The sequence below is a fragment of the Leptodactylus fuscus genome, chromosome 11 (genome assembly GCF_031893055.1).
Source record: "Leptodactylus fuscus isolate aLepFus1 chromosome 11, aLepFus1.hap2, whole genome shotgun sequence".
NCBI classification, from domain to species: Eukaryota; Metazoa; Chordata; class Amphibia; order Anura; family Leptodactylidae; genus Leptodactylus; species Leptodactylus fuscus.
The window spans coordinates 3,949,554-3,963,820 of NC_134275.1; the positions used below are offsets into that span (position 1 = coordinate 3,949,554).

At 44.9% G+C, this 14,267-nt stretch overlaps 1 protein-coding gene across 2 annotated transcripts in view; it reads left to right on the forward strand.

Moving 5' to 3' along the window:
* Positions 1 to 14,267, forward strand: part of TMEM164 (transmembrane protein 164) — a 322,941-nt gene that overhangs the window by 19,046 nt on the left and 289,628 nt on the right. The window contains exons 4-6 of one of the 2 annotated variants that reach the window (XR_012711839.1): positions 911 to 989; positions 1,630 to 1,730; positions 4,429 to 9,847. Coding sequence is in view for 1 of the 2 variants with exons in the window: in XM_075259461.1 (XP_075115562.1) it covers positions 911 to 989; positions 1,630 to 1,730; positions 4,429 to 4,635 (387 nt within the window). In the remaining variant the exon portion in view is untranslated. Of the gene's footprint in view, positions 1 to 910; positions 990 to 1,629; positions 1,731 to 4,428; positions 9,940 to 14,267 lie in introns of those variants that run through there. The other variant, XM_075259461.1, reaches the window with a different exon arrangement.

Sequence of the window (14,267 nt, forward strand, 5' to 3'; positions counted from 1 at the left end):
GGGCCGGTCAGAGATAGTTAGAGAGCCGGATGTGGCCCGCAGGCCGTACAATGCCCAAGTTTACTCTAGACCATAGGCAATGGCAGACTTCTCAAATAAAACCTTCCAAACTCAACCAAACTGCTCCCCCAATCCCCACCTCCCATACGGTCAAACCCAACCCCGCAACAGATAGAGGCGATAAGAGCCTCCTCCATTCTGTACCAGTCTATGACCTCAACCTGCAGACTCCAGCTGACGTTCTCCTGGGTGATGGAGCGTGGCGATGTCTGCACAGATCTATCAGCCATGGAGACCTTGCTGATGACCCAAGGCTGGCATTATCGGGGCAGATTGTGCTTTAGAGTCTGTTCTGCTGTGGGAGGGTTCCTGCGCCCTGCGCTGTCCTGTGAACCATCTATGCTTTGTGCTGTGACTGCTGTGGATTTGCGTCACGCCCAGGGTTTACAAATAGCCCTAGGCCTGTACTCTCTGGTTTGAGCCCAACAGACTAAATAACCTGTTAACCCTTTCATGCAAATACTGGTGTACCCGGATGTGTCAGGAAGTTTTACTAACATGTAAGAAAGTATAGAATGGAATTACATTTTCAATCCAATCCTTTGTCTGTCCCATACCAGCGCACGCCTTTATTTGCTAATATTTTATCACTTACTGACTTCAATTTTTTTTGCATTTTTTTTTCCTCCAGCTTTCCTTCCTCTATTGGTTATTTTGCACAATTTCTTTGCCTGTAATAATTGGAAAGCGTCCAGGATTTTAACAGAAAATAACAGGCTGTCCTGATTCTTCGTTCTGTTCAGAAGTCCCAGAGTTGCCCTCAGTATAATATTATTTGGTACATTTGACAGTACGAGTTCTTTCCGTATCTCCTTGTATAAAGTGACACCAGTGACTTGTCTCGTTGCAGTTGCCCTTTGAAGTGGAAGTCTATTATATACAACACATCCTGCTGTACGTTGTGCCCATCTACTTACTGAGGAAGGGAGGTACGTTCTGTCGCCACCAGATACTTCTATGCAGACATTGTTTTCTTAGGAGCATGCTGAATACCATACAATACATTATGGAATTATTGCATAATGGCAACAATAATAATAATAATAATAATATAATATACAGAGAGATCACAAGTGTTATTTTGTTTCATTTTTAAAAGATGATGTTCTTCTGCCATCTAGTGGTGGATGGTGGTATGGTTTTGTATCACGAAGATGGGGATCCTTACCTGATTGTTGAGGCCCCCACTTCTGGGACCCCCAGTGATAGACGAGGAGTAATAATAATAATAATAATAAATACATTTTATGTATAACGCCAACCTATTCCGCAGCGCTGTACAATTTGTAGGGTTCGAGTACAGACAAAAAACCAGATACATTATACAAAAATAGTCAATTCACACAATGGGACTGAGAGCCCTGATCACAAGAGCTTACAATCTATGGATAGATGTGGAGGCAGGTATTTAGGAATGGGTGACCCTATAAGCAATCTGTTTCAGTGACTACCTGGCAGAGCTTACAAAAAAATGCTGGGTTGTCCCTTTAAGTATCTTACATTCATATCTTGTGTTGTATTATTTCGGTTTGATATGTTTGCATTCTTTCATACATGGTGACTTTCTAGGTGCCTACACTCCGGAACCGCTGGGCAACTTCTGGTGGGCCATTCTATCAACTGGACTAATGTTCTTCTACCACTTCAGCTTCCTGCAGATCCTCGGGGTTGTAAGTACAAAGTGTCTGTATGAAAACAAAGCTTTATGTATTCACATGTACTAGTGTATTACTCTACGTGTCACATGTACTAGTGGACTACTCTACGTGTCACATGTACTAGTGTATTACTCTACGTGTCACATGTACTAGTGGACTACTCTACGTGTCACATGTACTAGTGTATTACTCTACGTGTCACATGTACTATGTACTACTCTACGTGTCACATGTACTAGTGTATTACTCTACGTGTCACATGTACTAGTGTATTACTCTACGTGTCACATGTACTAGTGGACTACTCTACGTGTCACATGTACTAGTGGACTACTCTACGTGTCACATGTACTAGTGGACTACTCTACGTGTCACATGTACTAGTGTATTACTCTACGTGTCACATGTACTAGTGTATTACTCTACGTGTCACATGTACTAGGGACTACTCTACTTGTCACATGTACTATGTACTACTCTACGTGTCACATGTACTAGTGGACTACTCTACGTGTCACATGTACTAGTGTATTACTCTACGTGTCACATGTACTAGTGTATTACTCTACGTGTCACATGTACTAGTGGACTACTCTACGTGTCACATGTACTAGTGGACTACTCTACGTGTCACATGTACTAGTGTATTACTCTACGTGTCACATGTACTAGTGGACTACGCTACGTGTCACATGTACTAGTGTATTACTCTACGTGTCACATGTACTAGTGGACTACGCTACGTGTCACATGTACTAGTGGACTATTCTGTGTTACATGTACTAGTGGACTACTCTACGTGTCACATGTACTAGTGTACTACTCTACGTGTCACATGTACTAGTGTATTACTCTACGTGTCACATGTACTAGTGTATTACTCTACGTGTCACATGTACTAGTGTATTACGCTACGTGTCACATGTACTAGTGGACTACTCTACGTGTCACATGTACTAGTGTATTACTCTACTTGTCACATGTACTATGTACTGCTCTACGTGTCACATGTACTAGTGTACTGCTCTACGTGTCACATGTACTAGTGTACTACTCTACGTGTCACATGTACTATGTACTATGTACATGTACTATGTACTACTCACATGTACTATGTACTACGTGTCACATGTACTAGTGTACTGCTCTACGTGTCACAGGTACTAGTGGACTACTCTATGTGTCACATGTACTGGTGTACTACTCTACCTGTCACATGTACTAGTGGACTACTCTACGTGTCACATGTACTAGTGTATTACTCTATGTGTCACATGTACTAGTGGACTACTCTACGTGTCACATGTACTAGTGTATTACTCTACGTGTCACATGTACTAGTGGACTACTCTACGTGTCACATGTACTAGTGTATTACTCTACGTGTCACATGTACTAGTGGACTACTCTACGTGTCACATGTACTAGTGGACTACTCTACGTGTCACATGTACTAGTGGACTACTCTACGTGTCACATGTACTAGTATATTACTCTACGTGTCACATGTACTAGTGGACTACGCTACGTGTCACATGTACTAGTGGACTATTCTGTGTTACATGTACTAGTGGACTACTCTACGTGTCACATGTACTAGTGGACTACTCTACGTGTCACATGTACTAGTGTATTACTCTACGTGTCACATGTACTAGGGACTACTCTACGTGTCACATGTACTAGTGTATTACTCTACGTGTCACATGTACTAGTGTACTACTCTACGTGTCACATGTACTAGTGTATTACTCTACTTGTCACATGTACTATGTACTGCTCTACGTGTCACATGTACTAGTGTATTACTCTACTTGTCACATGTACTATGTACTGCTCTACGTGTCACGTACTAGTGTACTGCTCTACGTGTCACATGTACTAGTGTACTGCTCTACGTGTCACATGTACTAGTGGACTACTCTACGTGTCACATGTACTATGTACTACTCTACGTGTCACATGTACTAGTGGACTACTCTACGTGTCACATGTACTATGTACTACTCTACGTGTCACAGGTACTGGTGTACTACTCTACCTGTCACATGTACTATGTACTACTCTACCTGTCACATGTACTAGTGTACTACGCTACGTGTCACATGTACTAGTGTACTACGCTACGTGTCACATGTACTAGTGGACTACTCTACGTGTCACATGTACTAGTGTACTGCTCTACGTGTCACATGTACTAGTGGACTACTCTACGTGTCACATGTACTATGTACTACTCTACGTGTCACATGTACTAGTGGACTACTCTACGTGTCACATGTACTAGTGGACTACTCTACGTGTCACATGTACTAGTGTACTGCTCTACGTGTCACATGTACTAGTGGACTACTCTACGTGTCACATGTACTATGTACTACTCTACGTGTCACATGTACTAGTGGACTACTCTACGTGTCACATGTACTATGTACTACTCTACGTGTCACAGGTACTAGTGGACTACTCTATGTGTCACATGTACTGGTGTACTACTCTACCTGTCACATGTACTATGTACTACTCTACCTGTCACATGTACTAGTGTACTACGCTACGTGTCACATGTACTAGTGTACTACGCTACGTGTCACATGTACTAGTGGACTACTCTACGTGTCACATGTACTACTCTGTGTCACATGTACTGTGGACTACTTTACGTGTCACATGTGGGACTGACAGTCTTGTTTTTGTATCTTCTCTTTAGATGACGGAGGTGAACTTGAACAACATGTTGTGTCCGGCCATTTCCGATCCTTTCTACGGGCCTTGGTATCGTATTTGGGCTTCAGGACACCAAACACTCATGACCATGATCCACGGGAAACTCATCGTGGCATTGTTCTCCCCCGGCCTGCCAGGATATAAATTCCTAGTGGAGCTGATTCCCTTTTCTGGAAAGAAGGTGGATTGAATGGTCAGTAAGGGAAGGATCAGGTTTTAACCTCTTTACCGCCAAAATAAAAGCATATGGAGGTTAAAAGGGCTATGAGCACTTTGAGGATTTACCAGTGTTAGGACTTCCAATGAGCGAAACAAGTGACCTTACAGAACGGACCACCATGTCTGACATCTCTTCAGATTTTTTTTTTTTTTTTCTACTTCCAAAATGTTGCTGCCCTTGAGCCAAAAACAAGAGTTAATAACCCGAGGGCTATGGCGTCTGAATCTCCTTTGCACAGGGACAGGGGACCCAGCTGGTTTTTACTTTGTGTGCAAAGTCTCTTACAAGAATTGATTATTTTATTAATAGATTTTTATAGGGATTTTGCTATTCGGCACAAGCGGGCACTTGCCTACGCACCCGGTCCTGTGTCTCATGAAATCCACTACTGTCCTCCAATGACTACTGCTTGATGGTGTGACTATCTCAAATACTATAGCGACCCTTTATAATATCTCATGGTGTTATACCAAAATATACCTCCGCTAGCTGTATATATTCTATACAAGTCCTGCCAAGATCACAGACACAACGCCCGGGAGCGTTAGTACATACATAATGCTAAATTCTAACCTTACATGTCATTGTCAGGACTTTATTAGATAAACCACCAAGATATCCAGCTCTGCTACATCTGTACGTGGTCAGGTCACTCGATTAGTTTCCCATAGTATAAATTAGCTCTTATTATTAGGATATGATATAGATGTATGAATGCAGGGGAAGGATCGGCCTGCTTGTACTGGCCAGGGCTCACCTCATTGTGCTGGTAAGGCCCGGGTCACATCTGTATTCTCGTTTCCATTCGGGGATTCCAAACGGAAATCTATCTGCAAAAAAAAAAAGCAAATAGACTATAGTGGGGTCCATGTGGTTTCCGCACGTAAAATGCAGAGAGAAAAGCGCAGCTTGCAGGACTGTTCTCTCTGCATATTCCATGCAGATAGGCGAACAAAATGCAGATATGAACCGGGACTAAATCTGTTGCATTCCCTTCGTAATCTTGTGTCCATTGGCCGCTGCAGGGGGTGGTATTGGCTGCTGCACATTGATAACTGGGTGTTAGGTTGCCCAATACAAACACCAGAGGAGGCATCACACAATTGTATATATTCCATTTCATCTCATCCAATGACTCCCAACCATCGTGGCCTCCATATAGTGTTTGGCAGATTCCAGATCGGTCGCATCATCTCTGACCTGTAATGTTAGGGTGAGTTCACGCGGTGGAAAACGGGAAGCAAGTGACTCCCACTGAAATGAACGGGAGATGGTTTTGCATCCAGATTTTGAGGCTGATTCCACGTCAAAATCCGCCTGCAAAATACTCCGTGTGAACCTACCCTTACAGGGCTCACCAGGACAAATCTACAGCTGCGACAAAGCTTATAACATAGCAAAGTAGTGCTAAATAGTTGGATGCAACACTGTACAACGTCTGTCGATGCCATATAGATTGTGCCACTGCCATTTCAGGCGACTTTTTAGAATCTGCAGACAAGTGTCTACATAAGTAGTAACCTTTGTGCGTTTTAGGCTGTATTTATCCAGGGTCCATCTGTGATTGCCACGTTTTTTGGAACTCTGCTCCGGCATTGGCGGACTGTACAGTAACCGCTGTCCTGTCTGCCATACGCAGCACACGGAGATAGAGGGTATTCTGATCTCACGCAGCGCGGAGGACATTACACAGCAGTACTGCTCATTGTTACAGCGCTGCGGTGAGATACAACACCTACTAGAAGCTGCAGTAGTGTCTGTGTCTATTCCTCCACCTCCTCTCCTCTCTCTCCATAGACTTTTTGGGCAGCAACTGAGATTGTGTGATCAATGCAGAGGAGGAGGAGGAGAGATGTCTGTATAGGTGCAGATGAAGGCATTATATACTTATATATGGAAATCGTATTGAAATGACAGGTACTATTGAAATGTGTTCTCAGGTCACAGGTCAGTGTTGACCACGTAACGTAAGTGCCATAAATAAGCCGTGTACAGCCATTGCTTCACCTTTTACATTCCAGACACCCAGTTCTTTGGTCTCCCCTTCCCTTTTATTATAAGTTTACTTTTCTAACCTGTTTTTGTGCAGTTTTAATCTGTATAATTAAATGGTAGAAGCGTGTGTGTGTGTATATACTGTATATAGAAAGATGGTATAAATCTGTTAGTGGCGTCCAGCAATATCAAACACGTGGGTCCACCCTAAGGTCTCATGGACATGGGGGAACCGGGCCGGACAATCTGCTCCATATATTGGCTAGATTTCCTGATCCGAACCCGACGATCTGTGATACTAGGATACTCTACTCCTGGCCTACTGGTGGCGCTACTATGTAGAGGAGGGATTCCCAGCAGCCTAGATTACTATGATGGACTGGGTTTGGGCGGGGAGATCTGTCTGACGTATGGACCGGATTTTGCGGCCTAGATACCCCACGTGTATGGGACCTAAATGGTAAACTGATGCACACATAGATGTCAAAGAGAAAGGAGGATGTGCAAAAAAAATACATACAAAAATATTTCAACAAAAATATCCCCTTTTTTTTTTTTTGTTGTATTAAACATTTTTATTAAATAGTAGCTTCTGCCCGCAACTTCGTCTGAGGGTTGTTGTTGGCGATGAGCCGCTTATATTTAGTGAAATGCGGTTGGCGATGATCCGCCTGTGTCCCGGCCCTGTTACATCTGTGCATGTGCGCAGCAGACTTAGCTGTATGTACATTCCTATGGAGAGCAGAGCAAGCCGTGCTACCGCGCTGCCTCAGCTCTACTACATCTGGCAATTTGGATCACAGGGGTTGTCTTGTGTGAGTGTCCTAGCAGCGTCTGTGTTAGACATGGCTGCTGCTGAACTTTGACACAGTTTAACCCTTCCCTCCCAGTTTTGCGCTTCCTCTTTTCTCTTCGGGTCATTCTTCTATTTTACCAATCTACATACTTTAATGTCTGCCAAATATTTTATAGTTTGTATCCTAGCAGCTGTAATATGGATATCAGTGGTGAATATGAATATACTCCATGTTCTGTGCCGTGTAGTAGTTTACTATGATGTCCACTTGGGCCTAATATTGTAGACGGTGACCATTGGCTTGGCCTGGCGGAACACGCGCTCCGTTCACAGTGTTGCAAACCTGTATGGCTTTAGTTACTATGTTACTATTCCTCAATGCTGATTTGATCTACGGCTCTCACTATTCTTACTCCAACCTATAAACGAAGCTGCACATCTCGTGGCTTGTTTTACGGAATAGTTAATATACAAGAAAGCCTTCACCGTGGGTTTATATTTCCAAAACCGGCACGCTTTTGGAAATCACAACATGTCAGTTATATCTATGGAAACATTGGTGACTTTCCCGTAGATATAATGGTAACAGAAACTCTGTGAACGTTCTGTTCAAAGCTCTGCGGGAAGAACCGCGATACGTTCCCGCCACGGTTTTTCCCGCATCGTCCCATGGGGCCTTAACCTAAAGGTGAAATATTCAGTATTGGAGGATATCTACATAGTTTGCGCCATATTGTCCAGTTTCTGCCTCCGTTCATAGAGTGGATGCCACAATCTCACAGCCTTGTCATTGGGATTTGTTGTGTGTGTGTGTGTGTGTATGTGTGTACATATTGTATATTTTTAGTAGTTCAGACCCCTCTCCATAGGTTAGTGGTGTATTTGCAATGTTCTTAGTTTGCAGGATTCCTCCATAACTTCAGTCTGAAGTGTGAATTGTACTTGGCGTTATTATTTCTGTAAAACTGGATTGTATGAAGTGTATACAGTGAGTAGGAAGACCTTGTCCTGCCTCAGATTATACTATATACAGTGAGTAGGTAGACGTTGTCCTGCAGTATACAGTATATACAGTGAGTAGGTAGACGTTGTCCTGCAGTATACAGTATATACAGTGAGTAGGTAGACGTTGTCCTGCAGTATACAGTATATACAGTTTAGCTGCGGACTCTCTTCTAGTTCCTGGGATAGATGACACTGGAGTCACGTTCTGCTATTGTGGGACCGTATAATGGCAACGTACCATAAATTGTGCGCCAAATGTATTGTGTAACAAGCAGGTACAGTATAGTATGGCCATGTGGATGGAATAGGTACGAGGTACGCTGATATGGCGTCCATCCACTAAACTACTACCGTACTCGTGTCCCCAGCCTAAACCAGTCCTGATCTGATGGGACAAGCGATGGCCACGCACATGGGCATTTGTTTCAAAGGGAAGTATATATGAAGGGATAATAAAGTGAATGCAGGTCTATGGAGCAGATTATAGATGACTCCATAGTGGTATCTGATGGTGCTCTGAAGGCCCCTATGGCAGCCCCCATTGCTTATCATCATCCGCCATTACCATATAGTGTGCCATATAGTCCAGTGCCAACAATAAACCTGTCTGCCTTCTGAGGTCTCATCGAGGCTTGCATCCTCCGTCCAGGTAATTCTTGGCCTGACTTTGGTTCTCAAGACGTGACCGAGTGTCCCGGGGACCGGCAACGAAGATGTTTCAGTTAGAACGGCGGCGGTCTGGGATTTGCAGCATCTTTATGGCCGTGTGAATAAGGCCTAAGGGAAATGTACCGCTATCAGACAGCCCATAATCTAGGGAGAGACGTCTTGTAAGATGTTCTATGAAGTGACCTCTAGTTTAGTGATTCTGCTTCGATCTGAGACGCCGCATTTATAGGCCTGAAAATAAACTGTCTATTGTATAACTCTAGTGCGATGTATATGGGACCCGTCCTGGCCCCTATAGAGGTGCTGGAGTCATAGCAAGGGACACTATAGGTGCTTATACACTAACCTACATGACGGCAGCCTACTCCTTACTGCTCTGTACATTGGGGAGGGGCCGGTAGGTGGCCCCGCTGGTCCCATCACTAGTCCCAATGGGCCAGTACTGGTAAGTGTTGTCATCTCTCCCTTCATTCAGGGTTCCCACTCTTGGGCTCCCATGTTGGTTGCCTGATATGTTGGGGGACAAAAAAAAGGGAACCAATTTCTATGTATTGTAAAAAAACACATTAAAGTATCCCGCCAAGGCCATGTCTCCGTGGTGTCGCCTCGTAAACCTTTGTACGCGTTTTCTAATTCCTCCGGCGCTGTCGCGTGTTTAATAGCGGAGTCCCCTTTTACTATTTATTCCTGGTGTGACTATTGTGTTGTATAGTGGGTGTGTATATCGGGTATTTCTAACTTGTTTTTACTACAATTGTGCAAATAAAACTTTTGTTAATATTTGGAAATAAAATATTATTTGTGGACAAGAGATGCGTTCTCCTTCCTGTAATCTGTGGGCGTAGATGGGTAATCCAGACATGTTTGGAGTTGTGCAGGACTCCGACCTTATGCGAGATATCAATGTATTCCGATGCAGTCATGTTACCGTTTCCTGCGCTCCCCAATTTAGGCACATCATCGTCTCGATCCCTTCCTGTTGGGTGGAACCTCTATGTTCCTAGATCGCACATGTGGACTGGATCCCATGACACGTTGCACACCCAGAGATGGCGAACGTACTGATGTGCTCAGTAGATGTGGCGTCATCCAAGGCCGGGAATCTGATCACATGACCCCATTGAGAATGGCGCAAACTAGACTACTTTGGTAGTAACCCATTACAGATTTGCTAGTAAGAGCAATTCATTGGTGTAACAATTTCCGAAGGGCCGGGCCCTGAACGAGCTCTTCAAGACGGACCTTCTGGCCATGAGGTTCCCCTTAAACCCTTCACAGGAGCGGTCATCTGCCATTAAATAAGGAAATAAAACTCTGACAGCAGCAGTTCTGATCTGTGGCCGCGACACTTGGCTTGGAGCCGTGTTCCTCAGAGTTTGAGGGGAGATCACTGACCCGTCTGCTGACCTTTCTCCACCGGTAACCCAATAAATCAAAACTTTGGACTCGTCTCTGACACTTTGTTGCACAGCCATAGTCACAGCTTGCAGGAGAGCTCGAGATCTTGTTTCCACCAATGTGGAAGGTCCTTGTTTGGAAGAGACTTTCTTGCTATTCCTCTGCCGGGGGTCACTTTAGCTAGATGGGGTTCCCCTTTATATTACCTCTGAAACTCCTGCTTCATATAACTACATTAAACCCTTGTTCACATCTGCACTTGGGCCATTCCATTCTACGATTCGTATGAAATCTGTGGAGAGAACTTAGTTCCCGTGAAGTGTGAAGAACACTCACATTACTTTTGTTCCTCTTGTTCTCGTTTCTTTAGCTACTTTTCTTCCAGAGTTCCTCCATAATTCTACTGTATGGAAATTAGGCTATGCTAATTACTGAATAAATTGACAACAGGGTGGGCCTATACCACCACGGTCAGCTGGGCGACAAGAAGCCGGATACCATGTGACCTCAATCTCTGTTCGGCAGGACCATTGAGCAGGTCCTCTGTATGGCAACAAATCTCTAAATGGTCACTCCTGCATCCAACCAGGTCACCCCAAAGAATAACAGTTTACCTGCATGTGACCACATCCCCGACAAGCCTTTCCCCGCAGACCATAACCCAGCAGACCCAAACAATTCTCCTCCAATTGCAATAACTTTTCAGACAAACTCTTTTCCTCTAAGCACATAATAACCCCTGAGACACGAGCACTTCACCACCAAGTATGCACAACCCTTCAGACACCTGGAATCCTCCATGTATGCAGGGACTTCTCAGATATGAGGGATTCTCTACCAAATACTCAATAACCCCTCAGACATGAGCAATTCTCCAAGTATGCAGTAACCTCAAACACAAGGAATTCAGCTGTGTGCATGCAGCTACCCTGCTCGTCCGGGCTCGGATACTGATGACCCGCACAGGTGAATTAGAGCAGAGCTCAGTACCCCAGGGCTATACCATGGGCGCCTTTTGCTTACAGCTTCACCCAGTGTATGTCATCCAGTACAGCTGATCTGCGGGGGGTCCAGGTGTCTGACCCCCAACCTATAATGTGGATAGGTCATGAGTATCAAAAATGTCTCCGTACCCGAACAACGCCTTTAAATGAAAGAGAACAGGACAAACCCCACTGCCGGATGTAACGCTGAGAACAGGATTCTAGGACGTCACTATTACACAGATGAGTGTTTAGATCTAAGGCGGGGGATCGCTCATTTTTGCTGAGGCCACATCAGCCTTATGGTTGTCTTCAAAGGGCCATTGGTGATGTTGCCCAGAGCCGCACCTTGTCTAAAACCGGCCCTGGTCATAGATGTCTTATAATGGTGGGTCGGACGTCCCGGCACAGGTAATGACATCACTGCATCGCGTCACCGGGGCCGGACCTGCACAAGAGTCCAACTACAGGAGAAGATGTCCGCTGCTCCAATCATCGGGGGGTCGGGGTAAGGGGAGTATAAGAATTATTCATTATTTTGTTTTTAAAGACAAAGGGGGCAATTACTACTGAGGGGGCAATTACTTCTGAACATAGACACATTATTTATAGAGATGAGCGAACACTGTTCGGATCAGCCGTTCCGAACAGCACACTCCCATAGAAATGAATGGACGTAGCTGGCATGCGGGGGGTTAAGCGACCGGCCGCCGGCAAAGTGTACGTGCCAGCTGCTTCCATTCATTTCTATGGGAGCGTGCTGTTCAGAACGGCTGATCCGAACAGTGTTCTCTCAGCTCTAATTATTTATGAAACTTTTGCACTGGGCCCACCAAAGGGTTAAAACGGCCCAGGCTCCTCCTCCGCTCTATAGACTGGAACTGAGATCGGAAGACTTTTGGCACATTATAACACGCCTTACACCTGCAAGTTTCCCATGATGCATTGCCTTTAGCTCTCCTTAGGTTTAATAGATGTCCCACTGAAGCTATCTATATACAAGGCGGACATGACCATGGTGACTTATGATGATGGGGTGTGGATGCCCTTGTGGGACCCTCTAGAAGAAACTGTGTGGTCCTTAGACTCCCTGGTCCATCTCGGCTTCTGTGGAGGTGAACGAGTCGTTGGAGGAGGTCGGAGCTGGTAATCTCTCCATCCCAGCAGGGGAATAGCTGTGCCGCTGCCTTTTGGCCTGTAGAATTGGGGCCCTGTTCTCTTTTGAGATGGACTTGCAATGACTATGTCCCTGTACATGGTGTTTTTTTAAGCAGCGCTCCCACTTTTTTGTGCACTTGGGTAAAATTTGGCAGTTTTGGTTTCTTTAAATAAATAAAATAAACAAATATATGCAAGAAGATTGTGTTATAGTAGGAGTCGGTGTCCCGGCCTGATGGTGCGCGTCCTCTCCTTGGTCACCTCTTCTTGGTAATGCATATAGGTCCTTCTGTTCTAATTTGCATAAATTCCCACAATGCCCTGTGTGAGGTTCTCCTTAAGTTAAATGAATGTTGCTCTTAGGTCGTCCCTATGAAGACAGACCAGCCTGTATATCGAGTGTTCTTTACACTTGTGAGGCCTTTGTGGCCTGGCCCAGGTCTGCCTGTTACTGTGTAGTGATGGCGGAGTGCTATAAAGCCCTGTGCTCAGGACATGGTCTCCTCTGAAAGGTTGGAGTCCCACTTGTTATGGTGGACATTTAGGTCTGCCTACTGTTATGAACAAAAGTTCTGGCACTCAGATGTAACTTCCAAAATGTATTTGTCCATACCTATACCTTCATCATAACATAAAAATATACAGGGACAGAATATCTGAAAGTCTTTACCCGCCGTCCCAGTGATGCCTCCGCCAGGTCCTGGACCAGATTATATACCCCAGCAGCTGAGGCTCCGCCCACCCCACCAGACCACAGCAATATTCCAGATTTCAAGAGATTTTGCTTTATTTGATTTATTCTTTGCACAATTCATTAAACTCAGGGAGAGACGCGGCAAAGGATTCTGGGAAATTATGCACATTCTACTCTTTTGATTGGATAAGAATTAAATTTATTCAAAATGGCTGTCAGGTAGGCGGTCCATGTTATAAGGAAGCCCAGATCAGGACCAGGAGCCTTGTCTTCTCCCCTCCACATGCTCAGTAATACACAGTCTGCCCCTGGATGGCGACACTCCGATCACCAGCTGGTACAGGTAGCAGAGATCGCTGATCGCAGGGTTTGTGGAGTGTGTTATAGGAGGAGTCGGTGGCCCCGGCCTCACGGTGCACGTCCTCTCCTTTGTCATCTCTTCTTATATTGTCATCTGCTCCAATTTGCATAAACTCCCACAATGCACTGCCTGAGAGTCTCCTTAAGTTACATGAATGCTGCTCTTAGGTTGTCCCTATGAAGACAAGCCGGCTTAGTTATAGAGTGTTTTCTGCACTCGTGAGGTCTCCGTGGCCTGGCCCAGGTCTGCCGACTACTGCCTGGTGGTGGTTTAAGGTCCTGTGCTCAGGACATGGTCTCCTCTGGATGTACAAGTCGGAGTCCCACTTATTATAGTGGAGTTATAGGGCTGCCGCCTGCGTATATGGAGGTTGGCGCTGACCAGTAGCACCAGCCGTTCTTTATCCGACCAGAACAATTTTTTTTGTAAAATGTTAGAAACATACACTATGAAAAAAATTTTTAGACCCTGAACCGCCGTCCCAGTGATTCCTCCGCCAGGTCCTGGACCAGAATATCCCCCCCCCCCAGCTGAGGCTCCGCC